The sequence below is a fragment of the Drosophila nasuta genome, chromosome 2L (assembly GCF_023558535.2).
Source record: "Drosophila nasuta strain 15112-1781.00 chromosome 2L, ASM2355853v1, whole genome shotgun sequence".
Taxonomy (NCBI): Eukaryota; Metazoa; Arthropoda; class Insecta; order Diptera; family Drosophilidae; genus Drosophila; species Drosophila nasuta.
This window is the reverse complement of record NC_083455.1, coordinates 6,308,516-6,328,473: the sequence shown is the minus strand read 5'-3', so window position 1 is coordinate 6,328,473 and position 19,958 is coordinate 6,308,516. Positions and strand designations below refer to the sequence as shown.

General features: G+C 35.6%; 1 protein-coding gene across 1 annotated transcript; it reads left to right on the top strand.

The window, feature by feature from the left end:
* Positions 1–5,644: 5,644 nt before the first annotated feature.
* On the top strand, positions 5,645–7,693 carry LOC132784924 (uncharacterized). Its single transcript, XM_060790834.1, has one exon. The coding sequence runs from the start codon at positions 5,645–5,647 to the stop codon at positions 7,691–7,693; it is 2,049 nt and encodes a 682-aa protein (XP_060646817.1).
* The last annotated feature ends 12,265 nt before the right edge of the window (positions 7,694–19,958 follow it).

The following is a 19,958-nucleotide window of genomic DNA, read 5'->3' as shown; positions in this document are numbered from 1 at the left end:
GAATAAACATATAAAAGCTACCCACAGGGTAAAAAGGTTTTGTATGTAAGGGTATGAACACCTAGATCTCAGAAACTATAAGAGACTTAGAACTATAATTATACCCGCTACCCATAGGGTAGAAGGGTATTATAACTTTGTGCCGTCAGGAAATGTATGTAACAGGTAGAAGGAGGCATCTCCGACCCTATAAAGTATATATATTCTTGATCAGCGACAACAGCCGAGACGATATAGCCATGTCCGTGTGTCCGTCTGTGTGTCTGTGTGTCTGTCCGTCCGTCCGTATGAAACACTGGATCTCAGAGACTATAAGAGATAGAGCTATAATTTTTTTTTGACAGCATTTGTTATGTTTGCACGCAGATCAAGTTTGTTTCAAATTTTTGCCACGCCCACTTCTGCCCCCGCAAATCAAAAAAATCGAATAACAAGCGTTATTTTAAAGCTAGAGAATAGTATTTATAATTCCTGAAAATTTGGTTGCGATCAGATAAAAATTGTGGAAGTTATTAAAGAAATACTTTTGTATGGGCAAAAACGCCTACTTACTAGGCGTCTTAGTTACTTTGGCTGACAATCTGGTATATTGTGCCGTCTATGGTATATTTTGAATGGTGTACTATATCGATATACCAAACATATCATTCGGTATATTTTTAGTATTTTTTTAGTATTTTCGGTATATTTTGAAAATGATACCGCAATATTTTGGCATTATTAAATTTGGGTAGCGGGTATCTCACAGTCGAGCACACTCGACTGTAACTTTCTTACTTGTTTTTTTTTTATCGATAGCACTCGTTATGTTTTTGCACGCAGATCAAGTATGTTTCAAATTTTTGCCACGCCTACTTAATTAAAAAAAGGAGAAGTGAGTATCACCAATTATTTGAGTTGAATTTATTTAGTACTTTTTTATTTTGCAATTTTTGAATTAATAAAAATGTTTGTTTCTTAAAATTAATGACAAATTTCGTTCAATAATCAAATACAATTACTTTATTTACGAAAGAAAATGCGAAAAATAAATATGTTCATGAGGACTACAACGCTAGATGTAACGCGTCCTTTTTTATAATCAAATGAATTATGTGAAAAGTTTGAAATCGAATTAGTCAGGTTTACTCGCACCTTCGCGTTTGCTTGTAATTCATTCTCTTGGATATTTTGTGTTTTGTTTAATCCATTCCCTTTGGTTTCAGGTTTTGTAGGGACTTCAGATGTTATATTATTAGTGACGCAATTAGAATCATATTCTGTGTTTTCAAGGCACTTCGCGTTTGCTTGTAATTCATTCTCTTGGATATTTTGTGTTTTGTTTAATCCATTCCCTTTGGTTTCAGGTTTTGTAGGGACTTCAGATGTTTTATTATTAGTGACGCACTTGAAATCCTTTATATTAGAATCATATTCTGTGTCTTCAAGGCACTTCGAACATTCCTTACGGTCATCTCGGTAGAAGCCGCTCTCACAAACACACCCGTTTAAATTTCCGCACCATCTTTCTTGACTTTTGCATTTAGTACATATGTCCCTTTCGGAGTCTTCTGGACATTTGCAGATACCATCAGTAGGAATGCATTTGATTTCAGGTTGAGTATCATTTCCGCACACTTCAATACTCCATGCGTTCAATCCTGATATTCTTCCAAGCAATATGAATAAGAAGAGAACTCTCAGTCCGTAGATTAAAATCATTTCTGAAGTTAAAGTTTGGCAGCTTTTACTCTATTGAATAACAAATGCTTACTAAAAAAATATTGTGAAAAGCGAAGCTTTATAACCGAAAAAATGGGTTATACAATCACCATCTTGGCGGTTATAACAAGAAATATATGTATTACTCACATTAGAGTCATCGACCTCAAATTCAGGGGCCCCACAGGCGCGTGGGTACAAGAATAGCAATTGACTCCCAGATCGTGGAGTTGATTAATTCTTATATACATATGTTTATAATATTTATACACATATTTATTCAATATTACATATATAAATACCCAATGAAAATATATAAACAAAAATGTATTAACTTACCGCATGAACAAAAGCTTCAAAAGCTGTTCAAGAAAAATATAGGTCAATGAGATTTACTTGCCAAATTATTAACAAAGACACAGAAACACATTCAGATGGAATGATTTCTTATTTTCAAATAAATGCATGGACGCGATTCTAATTCGCCATCCTCATCACACAAATCTTCCACGAATTCCCCTTTCAATGGTGATATATGTAATTCCGAAAAACTGTTAGTAGGAAGAGAGCAGTCAGATCACACATCGAAGCACAGAACTTTTGAACGCGAATGTTGAATGTTCGGATGCTTTATTATTAGTGACGCACTTGAAATCCTTTTTATTAGAATCATATTCTGTATTTTTGAAGCATTTCGCGCATTGCTTAAAGTTATCTCGGTAGTAGCCGCTCTCACAAGCACACTTCTTTAATTTTTCGCACCATCTTTCGCGAATTGGGCAGCGAGTGCATTTATTTTCAATGTTTGCATAGTAGCCTTCTGGACATTTGGAGATACCATCAGTAGGAATGCATTTGATTAAATGATAAGCATCAGTACTCCATGCGTTTAATCCTGATATTCTTCCAAGCAATACAAAAAGAACTCTCAGTCCATAAAGTAAAATCATTTCTGAAGTTAATGTTTGGCAGCTTTTACTCTATTGAATAACAAATGCTTACTAAAAAAAATATTGTGAAAAGCGTAGCTTTATAACCGAAAAAATGGGTTATACAATCACCAACTAGGCGATTTTAATACGAAATATATGTTTACGCACATTAAAAACATCGAACGCAAATTCAGTTCAGTCGAAAAAAACCTGGAAACCTTGAAGTCTTGAAAAAAATACTTGAGGCCATGTGCAAGATAAACAATGGTAAGTTCTTTGAATTCATTTATTATTAACCATATAGTATTTATTTACACACATCTTCAATGTTTCGTATAATACCCTTTTACCCTATGGGTAGCGGGTATAAAAACTGAAAATATGTATAAAAATATAAAAGCTACCCACAGGGTATAAGAGTTTTACAACCATGTCTGTTTATCTGTCTATTCGTCTGTCCATATAAAAACCTAGATCTCAGAAACTCATTTGGTTTCAAATGTTTGCAACGCCTACTACCTCCCCCACAATACGGAAAAAATCGAATAAATGGCGTAATTTAGAGTCGCAATTTTTGGTATATATAATAATAATTACAGTATTTTTGTTTGCCAAAAATTTGATTCAAAGTTAGAAGTTATTGATGAAATACTTTTGTCATAGTTGTTATATAGTATTTTGAATGTAATACTTTATCAGTATACCAAATATATAATTCGGTATATTTTTAGTATTCATGTGGTATATTTGGTAGATTGTAAAATGAATACTCCACTGTTTCGCTTTCTTTTTTTAAAGTGGATAGCGAGTATCTCAAAGTGGAGTACACTCGACTGTAACTTTCTTACTTGTCTTCACAGGAAGATTTTACTATAAATGAATAAAAAACCAAAAAATGGAGAATTGAGTATAAGCAATTATTTGAGTTATTTGTGTGGTACTTTTTTAATTTTTGTTAAATTTTTTGTAATTATTAACAATGTTTGTTTCTTCAAATTATACACAAATTTCGTTTAATAATCAAATACAAATACGTTATTTACGAAAGAAAAGGAGAAAAATAAATATGTTCAATAGGACTACAACGCTAGATGTAATGCAACAACATTTGAAACAAACTTGATCTGCGTGCAAACATAACAAATGCTGTCGAAAATTATAGCTCTATCTCTTATTGTCTCTGAGATCTATGTGTTTATACGGACAGACACACAGACACACAGACGGACATGGCTAGATCGTCACGGCTGTTAACGCTGATCAAGAATATGTATACTTTATAGGGTCGGAGATGCCTTTTTCTACCTGGTACATACATTTCCTGCCGGCACAAAGTTATAATACCCTTCTACCCTATGGGTAGCGGGTTAATGACAAATTTCGTTCAGTAATCAAATACAATTATGTGAAAAGTTTGAAATCGAATTAGTCAGGTTTACTCGCACCTTCGCGTTTGCTTGTAATTCATTCTCTTGGATATTTTGTGTTTGGTTTAATCCATTCCCTTTGGTTTCAGGTTTTGTAGGGACTTCAGATGCTTTATTATTAGTGACGCACTTGAAATCCTTTATATTAGAATCATATTCTGTGTTTTTAGCGCATTTTGCGCATTGCTTAAAGCCACCTCGGTAGAAGCCGTTCTCACAAACACACCCGTTTAAATTTCCGCACCATCTTTCTTGACTTTTGCATTTAGTACATATGTTGTTAATGTCCCTTTCGGAGTCTTCTGGACATTTGCAGATACCATCAGTAGGAATGCATTTGATTAAAGGATGAGCATCATTTCCGCACACTTCAGTACTCCATGCGTTCAATCCTGATATTCTTCCAAGCAATAATATATGGGTTATACAATCACCATCACCATATATGTATTACTCACATTAGAGTCATCGACCGCAAATTCAGGGGGCCCCACAGGCCCGTGGGTACAAGAATAGCAATTGACCCCCAGATCGTGGAGTTGATTAATTCTTATATACATATGTATGTGTCGATGCCAGATGATGGCAGGTGTGACCACTCAAAACAGCTGACAGTGTGGTCGCGATCAATTGATATCGATAGTGACAAAGCTAGTATACTGTGCGTATGACCTTGTCACACGCGGAGTCACACTGATCTAGTTTATCCTCACGTTGGTCACCCTGCCCTCTTTTAGTGCTTTTTCCTAACAACATATGTTTCTATTCTCGGCACAACAAGTGCATTTCCAAGTGCAATAAAATAATTGTAAAGTTTCAAAGGTTAAAGTGTTGTTTATTTATCTGAAGACGCCCCCTACACATTTTGGTCCTTCGAGCCGGATATTTGGATATCGCTCGACCCCAGCAAGCAATTGGTTGTTAAAATAAGGAATACACTTTTTTTCTCCATACATTTTGTGCAAGTGTCGTGTTCGCGCCATATTCTTTTTCCTTGTACCTTATATATATGTGACACAGCATATATTATATATAAGTACATAAGCGTTCTACCGGCTTTCTTTCCGCTATCTTTTCTACTTTGTGTATACTTTGTATACTTTATATATATATATATATAGATATATATATATATATATCCTTATATGTATATGTATGTGTAAGTATCTATACAGTTTAAAAGAGTTCGCTTATATTTTACGATTTGGCCGCTGTTGTATGTACTTTGTTACATTTCTGCTTTTTTGACACACTCCAGTGTATGCAACCTCTTCGTGTTATTTTACTCTAAATAACAAGGAAGTTTCACTCTATTAAAAACAAACTCGCGTAGATCCACTATACTTCATATATATATATATACATAGTAGTTTGTCCAAAAGCCAAAAGAGTGAAAAGGACTCTAAACTTTCCTTAAAGCTTCCGACCACTGCTCGTCGCCTGTCGTCCGCTTCGCCCGCTCCTTCGGGATCCAAATCCGCCACTCCTGCCGCTCAACTCCGAGTCAAAGTTGATCGTCCGTCGCCGTCTGCTTCTTCTGCAACTACACGATCCGTCGAGGCTAAACTTAACAACACCCGTGCGATGGCTCTCAGCAACTTCGTCACCGTCTCTGACAGACTGGTGCACTTTGAGAGTCGGGTCAGAGGGCCTGCAGCCGAAGACGACAATGTACAGACGTACGAGATTCGTCGTGACCGCCTGCAAGCCCTCTGGGACAGTGTAGAGACCGCTGATGCACTGCATCGAGACGGCGACAACGAAGGCATACAGGCCATGGAGGCGAAATATGACCACTGCTATGCAGTGTATGAGCGGTGTCTCGCCCATGTAAAGGGGCAAATTACACAAGTTTCCGAATCAACCAGGAGAGAAGCATCCGCTCCTCCTGTGTACTCCAGTGGCTGCCGACTTCCTTCAGTCGACACCGAAGTATTCTGTGGGGATTACTTGCGGTGGCCGACCTTCCGTGATCTTTTCACGGCCATCTACGTCAACAATCCGAGGTTGACTCCGGTTGAGAAACTATTCCATCTCAATTCAAAAACCGCAGATGAGGCCAATGAGATCGTAGCCAAATTTCCGCTGACGAACGATGGTTTCGCGTCGGCTTGGAGTGCTCTCTGCGAGCGATTCGAAAACAAGCGCTTGTTAATAACGAGCCAATTAAAAATTCTTTTCAACCTGTCCACGGTTTCGCAAGAGTCTGGAGCAGCGATTAAGGAGCTGCATGGCACAATTCAGCGGTGTTTGACCGCTCTTGACCACTCAGACATTTCAGTCTCTAGTCCTTTCGCCGACTGCGACCTGGTCTTTCTTTGCTCATCCAAGCTCCCCAAACTTACACTCTCACTATGGGAGCAATCATTGGTGGACAAGTCCAAGATTCCCGCATGGCAGGATATGAGCACATTCCTCAACGAGCGTTATCGTACGCTCGAGGCTGTTGAGGACGTGAAGCAAAACAACTCGCAGAACTCTACCGCTGGACCATCCCGTCCACAGCAGAGTTCAAAGCGAATTAACTCTTTCAAGGCCCGAGTCACTCAGAGAGGCAAATCATGTGACTTGTGCTCAAAAGAGAATCACCCTGTCCGGGTTTGTCCAAGCTTCCTTGAAATGTCGGTCAATGATCGGATGAGCTACATCAAACAGAAAAGTCTCTGTTTAAACTGTTTCGCAAGAGGTCACCAACTCCGAGAGTATACGAGTGCGCACAATTGCTTGACATGCAAGGGGCGGCACCACACTCTTCTCCATCGGGGCGACAGTGCCCACAATGGTGCCTCTTCCACTTCAGCCACACTTTCCAACATACAGTCCCCTCCGAATCAATCGGCAACGAATGTGCAAAATTACTTTGCCATTAACGCTCAGAACATCCTTCTCGGCACGGCGGTTGTCAATGTATGCCATCTAGGTACTACCTACACCACACGAGCCCTAATCGACTCGGGGTCCGAAGCGACTTTCATTTCTGAGCGTTTATTCCAGCGCATAAAGTTGCCATTCCAATCCGTGCAAGCCCAAGTATCTGGGCTGAATCATGCAATTGCGGCCCAACCGCAGAAGTTATGCCACTTCAGCATTGGTTGTCCAACAAAGCCGAGGCTCCATATCGAGACCTCAGCGTTCGTTATTCCACAACTGGCAGACAAGCTGCCATCATTCCGTGTGCCGAAAGGCTTCCTAAAGGATCTACCAGCGATTGAACTGGCAGATCCAAACTTCTACAAAAGTGCTCAGATTGACATCTTAATTGGCGCGGATATCCTTCCGTCAGTCATCCTGAGCGGTTCCCGGCCAAACATTTGTGGCTCGCTCCTTGGCCAACAAACCGTGTTTGGTTTGATTCTCACCGGCCCCGTCTCCCAGAATGTGTCGACAACTGTCTCTGCGTTTTCGACAAGAGTCGCTATCCAAGCAGACGATCAACTCGACAGACTAAGCTCCAAAGTTTGGGAGGCGGAGGATATTCCGTCGAAGCTGGTTAGCTGCGAAAACACAACTTCACGCAGCAGATGTGGCAGATCTCGGGTGACTCTTCCATTCCGGAAGCCTGTCACCACTCCTAATTTTTATCTGCCTCATCATTCATTCAAACCAGATAGGCACCGACACAAAGACGAATAACCTACTTCGTTTCTCTATTCGTCGTCCTGTGCCGTCCTATACTGTATACTGTTCCATGTGACAATGTAAAGAAGCTACTGAAATAATCATTTGTTCTTATTTCGTTCCATGTTGCATGCCCTTCTCCGTGTGGATGGGCCTCAACTCGCTCGTACACATTGAGGTGTACTTCTACTACATGATGGCTGCCATGGGACCCGAGTACCAAGAATTCATTTGGTGGAAGAAGTACTTGGCCACCTTCCAAAGATTGCAATTCGTGGCCAGCTTTACGCATCAGTTCCAGTTGCTGTTCTACGAATGCGATTACCCCAAGGGATTCATGGCGTGATGTTTCTGCTCCTCTTCTCGATTCTCCGAACGACTTCACCTCCTTGGTGCTCAACACTGATGTGTATCCTCACATCATTCAACCTGGCCTGCTGCCGAGCAGCAACGGTTTGCCAATGGCCCAGAACTCCACATAGAGTTGGATTCTGCCCGGTCCATGTGGACAATAATTCCGTTTGCAACTCATTGCAAGGGGGGAGGATGTCGATGCCAGATGATGGCAGGTGTGACCACTCAAAACAGCTGAAAGTGTGGTCGCGATCAATTAATATCGATAGTGACAAAGCTAGTAGTACTGTGCGTGTGACCTTGTCACACGCGGAGTCACACTGATCTAGTTTATCCTCACGTTGGTCACCCTGCCCTCTTTTAGTGCTTTTTCCTAACAACATATGTTTCTATTCTCGGCACAACAAGTGCATTTCCAAGTGCAATAAAATAATTGTAAAGTTTCAAAAGTTAAAGTGTTGTTTATTTATCTGAAGACGCCCCCCTACACAATATGTATATAATATTTATACACATATTTATTCAATATTACATATATAAATACCCAATGAAAATATATAAACAAAAATATATTAACTTACCGCATGAACAAAAGCTTCAAAAACTGTTCAAGAAAATATAGGTCAATGAGATTTACTTGCCAAATTATTAATAAAGACACAGAAACACATTCAGATGGAATGATTTCTTATTTTCAAATAAATTAATGGACGCGATTCTAAATCGCCATCCTCATCACACAAATCTTCCACGAATTCCCCTTTCAATGGTGATATATGTAATTCCGAAAAACTGTTAGTAGGAAGAGAGCAGTCAGATCACACATCGAAGCACAGAACTTTTGAACGCGAATGTTGAATGTTCGGATGCTTTATTATTAGTGACGCACTTGAAATCCTTCTGGACATTTGGAGATACCATCAGTAGGAATGCATTTGATTAAAGGATAAGCATCAGTACTCCATGCGTTTAATCCTGATATTCTTCCAAGCAATACAAAAAGAACTCTCAGTCCATAAAATAAAATCATTTCTGAAGTTAATGTTTGGCAGCTTTTACTCTATTGAATAACAAATGCTTACTAAAAAAATATTGTGAAAAGCGTAGCTTTATAACCGAAAAAATGGGTTATACAATCACCATCTAGGCGATTTTAATACGAAATATATGTTTACGCACATTAAAAACATCGAACGCAAATTCAGTTCAGTCGAAAAAAACCCCTCAGCTCGGTTTTTTCGCGTTAAAGTCTTGAAAAAAATACTTGAGGCCATGTGCAAGATAAACAATGGTAAGTTCTTTGAATTCATTTATTATTAACCATATAGTATTTATTTACACACATCTTCAATGTTTCGTATCATACCCTTTTACCCTATGGGTAGCGGGTATAAAAACTGAAAATATGTATAAAAGGGTATAAGAGTTTTACAACCATGTCTGTTTATCTGTGTGTCTGTGTCTGTGTCTGTCTGTGTCCATATAAAAACCTAGATCTCAGAAACTCATTTGGTTTCAAATGTTTGCAACGCCTACTACCTCCCCCACAATACGGATAAAATCGAATAAATGGCGTAATTTAGAGTCGCAATTTTTGGTATATATAATAATAATTACAGTATTTTTGTTTGCCAAAAATTTGATTCAAAGTTAGAAGTTATTGATGAAATACTTTTGTGTGAGCAAAAACTCATACTTTCTACGGGCCATAGTTGTTATATAGTATTTTGAATGTAATACTTTATCAGTATACCAAATATATAATTCGGTATATTTTTAGTATTCATGTGGTATATTTGGTAGATTGTAAAATGAATACTCCACTGTTTCGCTTTCTTTTTTTAAAGTGGATAGCGAGTATCTCAAAGTGGAGTACACTCGACTGTAACTTTCTTACTTGTCTTCACTGAGGAAGATTTTACTATAAATGAATAAAAAACCAAAAAATGGAGAATTGAGTATAAGCAATTATTTGAGTTATTTGTGTGGTACTTTTTTAATTTTTGTTAAATTTTTTGTAATTATTAACAATGTTTGTTTCTTCAAATTATACACAAATTTCGTTTAATAATCAAATACAAATACGTTATTTACGAAAGAAAAGGAGAAAAATAAATATGTTCAATAGGACTACAACGCTAGATGTAATGCAACCTTTTTTATAATCAAATGAATTATGTGAAAAGTTTGAAATCGAATTGCGAATCTCTTGTAAGTTAGTCAGGTTTACCTCCGCTGTTGCTTGTAATTCATTCTCTTGGATTTTTTTTGTTGTAAGATCTTCAGTAATTTGACGAACATTGTTGTCAGGTGTTGCTGTCGTTTCATATCCTTTAATGTCAGGTGTATATTGTGAATTATTCTCTTTGACTTCAGGTGCCTTACTATTAGCGACGCTTTTGTCGATGTCAGGTGTTGCTTTCGCCTCATGTATTTTAATTTCAGGTGTAGACAGGAACTCATTCAATTTGATTTCAAGTGTTGTAAGGCCTTCTGATGTTTTACTATTAGCGACGCATTTGTATTCCTCCGCATTAAAATCATATTCCAACTTTTTGAAGCATTGCCAACAAATATGATAATCATCTCGGTAATAGCCACTCTTACATATACACTTCTTTAAATTTTCGCATCATCTTTCACGAATTGGGCAGAGAGTGCATTTATTTTCAATGTTTTCATAGTAGCCTTCTGGACATTTACAGATATTTTCTGTTAAGTTGCAATTGATTGGCTCCTCAACATAATTTCCGCACATTTCAGTACTCCATGCGTTTAATCCTGATATTCTTCTAGGCAATGTGAATACGACGAGAATTCTCAGTTCATAGAGTAAAATCATTTCTGAAGCTAATGCTCGGTATTTTTGAATGACGAATGCTTACTAAAAAAATATCATTAAAAACGAGGCATTAAGACCGAAAAAAATGGGTCTTACAATCACGATCTTTGCGATTTTAACTCTAAATATATGAATCATCGAACGCAAGTTGAAGTCTTGATAAGAAAACTTAAGGCCATGTGCAAGTAACACAATGGTACCCCAGTTTTTTGAATTCATTATTTTTATCCATATGGTATTTATTAACATACATCTTCAATATTTCATTCATTCATTTCAAACAAAAGAAGTAAGAAAGATACAGTCGAGTGTGCTCGACTGTGAGATACCTTCTAAGCATTGTGAATAAAAGCTAAACAGTGCAATATTAATTTTAAAATATACATAATTAATATACCACAAAAATACTAAAAATACTTCAAAGACCATATTTGGTATATTGATATAGTACTACATTTAAAATATTCCATATGTCGTAAAATATACCAGATTGTCAACCTATGGAATTAAAATCCAATGCAAAAGTATCTTTTTTTTTAAAACTTCTACTATTTCAATATTATCGCTACCAAATTTTCAGGAACCTTAACTACTACAGTTATTATTGTATGTAGTACATACTATTTACCAAAAATCTAGCTACAAAATTGATGTTGATTTGCAGAATCGGCAATATATATTAAAGTATAAAATATATAGTATATATAGTGTTGCATGCTACATATATTTCCTACAGGAAGATGTAAATATATTAACTTACCGCATGTACAAAAGTTTCAAATTAAATTTGCCAATCTCTGCTAAAGAGAAAAAATTGTTCTATGCAACATATTATAATTTACAACAAATACTTCAAGAAGCAAAAAACTTTTTTCTAAACTCCAGCATATTTCTACAATTGCCAGTTTAAATCGGATCTCAATTTAAAGATTTTCGACCACTACCCTCAAAAACTACAAAAATTGTAATTAACTTTTATAGTTTAAAATAATCAATGAAATATCAGTGTAATTTTTAAGCTACTGCTAAAAGAATCCTTCACAATTATCAATATTCAACGACTGCTAGAGAGAGAGAGATGTAAAGAAATACTCGTGAAATAATTTACATCTGTAGATTCTAAGGCATATTTTTTCATTACACAATTACATTTTATTAATAAAAATTATAATTCAATGTTTCCTCACAATCTTCATTTATTAAAACAAATACTCGTTGAATATTTCGAATGAATAATTTTTCTTAATAGTACAGTATTCGTCTCCATTTATGGTAATATTATTTGGTGTATTTATATTTTTTACGAACAACAAATTTTGTTCAAACAAATCAAGCACCATTTGGTGACATACCAGATCACTGCAATTCCCAAGAAAAAAGCAGCAATGAAGAAACGAGTAGTTCGTTTGGTAATCTTAATTCGAGGTACTAAAATTGTGTTTGTATTTCCGCTTTCATATTGATATTGTTTTTTAACTTCTTCATAGTAGCATTTCCAGTCCTTGATCTCAGCACTATAACGATCTTTGCTTCCCCAGTGTGAGCACTTAAGACATTCGTTTTCCATTATCCGGCCATATCCTGTGTCACAAATGCATTTGTTCAAATTTCCACACCACCTTTCACCTCGTTGGCAATAGCGAACGCAATTTTCCGTGCCGTTATTAATAAAGCCAAGAACACATATGCAGAGGGAGTGGTTTCTTATCTTCAAATAAATACATGGACGCGATTCTAAACCTTCATCCTCTCCGCACAATTCTTCCACGAATTCCCCTTTTAATGGTGATATGGTTCCAAGAAATGTTAGTAGGAAGAGAACAGTCAGCTCTCTGAAAAAATCCATCGAAGCACAGAACTGTTGAACGTGAATGTCAAATGCAGACTGAAGAGCAAAGACTTCAGCGAAGATAAAAACGTCAATGAAATCATCGATGTTGCACCTTAAAATATCGATAAAAAAAAAAAACAGAAACAAAATTATTTAAAAGCTTTTAAAATTGTAATTTATATTTGAATGGGTAATAGACAGATATTACAATTAATTAACTAATTCTACATGATATATTTCTTTATGCTTAAAAAACATCGATATTTTAGCTGCTTGACTCAATGCACATAATATTCAGAAAAAGTAAAATAATTGCTTAGGGCAATTTCAGTGTGAGTCATTGAATTTAAATAAATGCTAACGGCAGATCATACAAAATAAAATGTGCATTTGGTGCAGGCATACATATGTACCTACAAACACACATATAAATATTTATATACAAAAGTAAATAGTTCATGTCTACATGCTTCCACATAAAATTTGGCAAAAGTAAATAAGCTGTCTCCAAATTCTGAAAACATAGCTCGCATAGCTTTGAGAAGCTTCAGTTGATTTTTTTAACTTCGGCAACGAATCGCCACAGAAAATCATATCAGTTGTTTTTCAGATGTCCACGAGGCAAGATTACTATAAGAAGCTTTGCATGTGCAGAGTCTATACTGCAGAATATCAAAAGTGTTGGACTGAGGGGAAAAAATGTATAAATTATTTAATTTTATTGAATTTAATATCATTAGACAGTATAAAATTAGGATCATATTGAGAAAATAACATTTTTTATTACGAAACGTTTTTTGCGCAGAAAGTTGAGCTCGATTATTTTCAAAATATCAATGTTTTTAGCTGACCTCTTTGATAAACTAATATACTTATGTTTCAATAATGAAGAAAATGCTAAAAAAAAAAAAAACTAAATTTCTTTAATTATTCTATCTTAAATTTGGTTAACTCTCTTTTAAAACAATCACGGTGACGAATACAATATTCAATGTTAATGTATGAATAATATCAATATGTCAATGACGTAATTGATTTTAAAAATTTCGTATAAAAACTATGTTCATATTGCTCTTTGCAAGCCCTATTAAACATTGTTTATTATAATTGCAACCATAGCCTAAGTCGCTGATGTATGTATTTGTCCAACTTTTCTCATTAATTTTTTTAGCGCATTACGGTGAGGTTTCTAATGGTAACGATTCTTTATCTGCATTCTGGCACATTTCGTTGGCTCAATTCTCATTTAATTATGATACTCGTATGCTTCCAAGCAATGCCATCTCAGAGCTAGCAAATATTACATCAGCAAATCCAACGCATCTAAATGTTCAGCGCAGACAGGAAAGCAAAGTCATAAAGAAGATAAAAACACATCAATATATTTCAATAATTATTAAATTTGCATAGTATTTCTCAATGTCTAAAGTGAACCACTAAAATTGAAGAATTAATAAATTATATTCTGTATTCAAAGTATTCGATAACACTCATCGCAAACATCGATATGAACAATCATATATCGATATTCCAACAGCTTAACTGAAGATAAAGCTTTGGTTACTTCATACCACAAAAACGCTCAAAGCCAAAATATGCTCATTCGGCAGAAAATACAAATGCATTTGATGCCTGCTTTGCACAATGCTTTGTGCATACATAATACATATGTATGTATGTAAGTATGTATGTATTACATACGTATGTATGTATGTACAAAAATACGAAGTACAACTGCATACTGCGCACTTATGTACAAAAAAAGCCGCACTTTTAAGGGTTACGAATTTGTAACTTTCAGGGCCTGTGGTTTCATTATATGATTTCGGATTCGCCCAATTTTTTTTTTAACAAGTTAATTGATGGTATGTTAATAAAAGTGCATACCAATTTTTATTTTAAATTTGCTTTTAATATTAAAAAAAATGTTGCTTTTGGTTTCACCCTAGTTTTAACGACTTTTCACTATTATGGCAAACTTAATGAAAAAAATCATAAAAGTAATAATAATGAAAAAATTCAACAAAAACTATTTTTTTCCAATTGAACACCATACTAACTATAAAAAAAATGTAAATCTAGGCAATTTAACATTAGACATATTTTTTTAATTTAGCTTAATACTTAGAAATGCCGCCTTTGGCCTTAATTACAGATTTTACCCTATGGGGCATAGAATCGTAAATTGAATCCAAATATTCCTTCGTTATATCGTGTATCCATACTTTTTCTATAATTTGTTTTAGCTTCTCCATAGTTTTGGGATTTCGCTTTCTTATTTTGGCCCCCATATAGGCCCCAACATTCTCGATTGGACTAAGGTCTGGACTGTTTTCTGGCCAATCCAACGACTTAATGCCCAATTCTTTCTTCAAATTGGACTGATTCTGATTGGTCAAGAGTGCTATTTTCAGATGAGTCCAAATTTAATCTCATTGCATCTGATGGAATTCTCAAGGTGCGCCGTAGACGTGGGTAACGGTTTTCTGAAAATTGCTACATAGCCACAGTAAAGCATTCACCGTATGTTATGGTATGGGGATGCATATCCAAATATAAAACTGAATCAATTTTAATGGTTCAGGGTATGGTCAATGCAGAAAAATACAAAGAAATAATTTTAAGTGGAGTCGTGCCTAGCATTGAGTCCATAAGTGAAGAAGAAGAAGAACCCATTTTTCAGGATGATTCTGCACCTTGCCATCGAGCCCGATCTGTGAGTTATTCAGTGTCCGATTGTTATCAAAACAACTTATTCAGATAAATTTAACATTTTTCTATCTAAAGATAATAAATTTGAAGGAGGAATTGGGCATTAAGTCGTTAGATTGGCCAGAAAACAGTCCAGACCTTAGTCCAATCGAGAATGTTGGGGCCTATATGGGGGCCAAAATAAGAAAGCGAAAGCCCAAAACTATGGAGGAGCTAAAACAAATTATAGAAAAAGTATGGATACACGATATAACGAAGGAATATTTGGATTCAATTTACGATTCTATGCCCCATAGGGTAAAATCTGTAATTAAGGCCAAAGGCGGCATTTCTAAGTATTAAGCTAAATTAAAAAAATATGTCTAATGTTAAATTGCCTAGATTTAATATGTTTTTATAGTTAGTAAGGTGTTCGATTGGAAAAAAATAGTTTTTGTTGAATTTTTTCATTATTATTACTTTTATGATTTTTTTCATTAATTTTGCCATAATAGTGAAAAGTCGTTAAAACTAGGGTGAAACCAAAAGCAACATTTTTTTTAATATTAAAAGCAAATTTAAAATAAAAATTGGTATGCACTTTTATTAACATACCATCAATTAACTTGTTAAAAAAAAAATTGGGCGAATCCGAAATCATATAATGAAACCACAGGCCCTGAAAGTTACAAATTCGTAACCCTTAAAAGTGCGGCTTTTTTTGTGGCGCTGACTGTACATATATTTCCCATTAGGTAAAAGAGAAAATACATTTAAAAATATATTGTCATATAAGCACAAAAACTACAATTAATTTCAGATATTCTTTATTTAAATTAATTCATAACTCGAATATAAATGTTCCATTGAAATACATTTAAAGAATATATGTACGAATTTGAATATTCTCTTCTCTTAAATAAGGAAATTCCTATCAATATGAGTCACAGATTCGAGTTCGAATTCGAATATTCTTTTCTCTTAAATAAATAAAACGCTTATCAATATTAGTCACAGATTCGAATTGTTCGGTATTTCAGATCAAACTAAGAACTCACAAAGTATCAAAATATTTATGTATGTTAAATAACCTTCACCTTTTATCACTAATTCAACATTTTATCCCTTAATGTATACAATATGTACATATAGTATTTATGTATGTGCCCATTTCTGTATATACTCAAATGTAAGAGAACGAGCGCCCATAAAATTCCATGAAACGGTAAGCAATCTCGCAATTTTAAATAATAAATTCTTCATTTGTATTTCATTTATTTTCGGGAAGTGTTAAGGAAGTGTTCACAACATTGCTGAAGTTCTGATTTGCCAAAGTACTGTCAAAATTCCGCTTAAGTTGTTGATGAACTCCGATTAGAAATACAATTAGCAGAAAGAATAGTATCATAAAACTCAAAGTGGACAACGCACTTGGTAATGTTTCAATCTTTGGCGCGTTACTTTGAATAAGCTTAATGAAATCTATAATTAGGTAATCTAACATTGATGTATGATATCGGTATGGAATCTCGGCACAAACTCCTTCAAAATCACGGGCATGACCTTCAATGCAATTACAGGCCAATGCAAAGCTATTTCCAAAAATACTTGATGTGAGTTGCCATTGCTCGCTGGCACCAGAACAACTGCCATGAGGGGCACAAATCCATCCACGATCTTTATCATCGGCACACATGCCGCCTTGTACATCGCAATAAACTATACGAGTATCATAACCAGTCAGACAGCTGCAACTATTTCCATAATAACAGATCAGCCCATCGCCACAAGTTATTTGATTTGAGCAATCGATTGCCTCCAGTAATCCAAACAGTGAAAATATCACAGCAACAATCAGCATTGCGCTAGGAAATTCGCATGCACACTCAGCAAAATTTAAATGCTCACTGTTTTCAATTGGTTTTGTGTTCGCAAATACGTTTAGCTGATCAGCAATCTCAAAAGAGAGGAAACAGTCAGAAGCAGTCGCAGCGGCAGAGAATATTAAGAAGAGAATTGAATATGTATTCAGCAAAGAGCAGTTTTGGCGTAAACAAAACCAGACTCTTTAAGTTTCAATTCCCCTTCACTTATAGATTACTTTTGTTTGACACATACATATTATATTTTTGTGCCTGTATGAAATGTATTTAACAGGCATTCTCCGACCCTATAAGTATATATATTCTTCATTAGCATCAACAGCGAGACGAGCGATGTCCGTCTGTATGAACTGCAACATCTCAGAGACTATAGGAGATAGAGATATAATTTGAATGTAGTATTATATCAGTATACAAAATTTAGCGTTTTGTATATTTTAGTATTTTTGTGGTATATTAATTTGTTATATCTTAAAAATAATACCGCACCGTATTGCTTTTATTTAAATGTGAAGCGGGTATCTCACAATCGACCACACTTGACTGTAGATTACTTACTTCTCATTTTATATTTATATTCTCATTAGTTTTTTAAATGTTGAACCAATTTGTGTATTTTACTTCCACTCACACATTTGTATATTTATTATATGTTGTATCCACTTCCACTTTAAATAAATTAATGAATAATAATTAAAAGAATTTAAGATAATCACTTACAAAAATAAAAAGTTTATTAGACGCTTATCTTTAAACTTTATTGTAAAAGATAGTAGAGCATCTTTTGTTATAGCTCTGTAAGAATAGCTTTAATGAGCATTATTATAATTATCATCAGTCTTATCACATCATTAACGACAACAACAAGTCAAGCGTAGTATGTGGGTGTGTGTGTATGTGAGCTAAAACAAGCACGATGAAAGTTGCCGTTTGTCGACCTATTTACTTAAATATATAAAGCCTGGGCATATTGATGGGTGGGTGGCTCCTGCAAGATATATCGATATGTCGTGGCGCAGCGACAAATGACATCAAGAGGGGAGCGGAGAAGGGAAACTGAGGAATATGAGAACTGTAAGTAAAGACGATCCGACCACAAGAAGTCACATACACACACAAAATTGCATGTCGAGTGCTGCATAAAACTCAAATTACAGCAAAATTCATGGATGTACATGAAAGGAACTAGACCAAGTGGTTTGGCAAAACAAAGAGGTCGGAGAACGTAGGGAGAGCGAGTTCGACTGCATTTCGCTTTTATTTGACAAATATTTTATGATCCTGACAGAAGTCGACCAACGAAATGTGAAAGACAACAGAAAGGAATGGAAATCGAATAAAGTAGAAATACTTGAGGATACTCCACTTTATAATCAAATAAAAATACAACAATTTTACGGAATTTAGGATCTTTATTGTTTTTAAATAGATTAGCGAAACAATTTGGGATATTCGCGTAGTATTTTGAAAAAAATATTTAAAATATTCTTTAAGAAAGATAGAAGTTAATTATTATTTAACTAAAGCAAGAAAATTATTTCACAATATTTTATAATGAACATTTAAGATAAAAATGACTTATAATCATGATTCGTAAAAGTCTTTTGCAGTCAATATAGAGAAACACTTACAGCTAAAAACGCTTCACACATAAACTTAGTGCATAACACACTGTTCATCAGTTATATACTCATGACCCGTGAACTTTCCGACCCTCCCCCTTTCGGCCAACTGCTGCAAATCACACTGCATTTTGGAGAAAAAGATAAACAAGCTGCGATGTCAGGGACAATTAAAAAAAAATGTAAAGCGATACGCTGTCCTTGTCGACGTTCACGTTGGCGTCCTCGTCGTGTCTGATGCTGTTGTCTGTTTGGTGTTTATAATATTTTTGACATTTTAATTGCCCAACAGCGTGTGGAGAACACAATAAGGATACTTCGCACAAGGACATCAGTTACAAACTCAAATGACGTCCATTATTTGCGGCTATTCGTTTCAATTCTTCGCCTGGCTTTAATTGCATTTAGTGAGATGTTTTTTTCTTTTCTTAATTTAAACAATTACTGAACACATTGAATGGGGAGCAGAAAGGGAGCAGAGAGACAGACTGGGCCACTGCAATTTGCGGGTGAGTTGCTGCATTCGCAGACGCCATAAAATGCAAATTCCTGTTGATCCTGTTTGCCAATGCCAATGCATGTGCCAGGCTTGTCCTCCTCTGTCCTGGCCTGCCATTTAGAAGACGTCTCCTTGCCCCTTGCATTGCTCCTCTTGAGCTTGTCATGTCGGTTTGTGTGCCAATTTCTTGTACCACGTTCCGGGCGCGATTCAGCACAAACCAATCTAAGGATATTGTCGCTGCAATCCCCAAAGCACTGCCAACAGCCGCTGCTGCCTCGCGGATGCAGAGCCAGACACCGACTGCCAACTGCCAACTGCCGACTGGCGACTCCCGACTACTGCAGCCCAGTGAAACGTTGCACAAATATTTGATTTGCACTTTTGTTCCGTACACACTGCAAAAAATAGCAGCACTTCAAATTAATTAATATGCTAAACTTTAAATGGATTGAAATGCATAAAATGAAAAAAACAAAATATACGATCGATTCTTTTAAAAATAAAATTAGTATTCGAAAGCCATACGTTTATAAAATATTAAGAACTGCATAATGA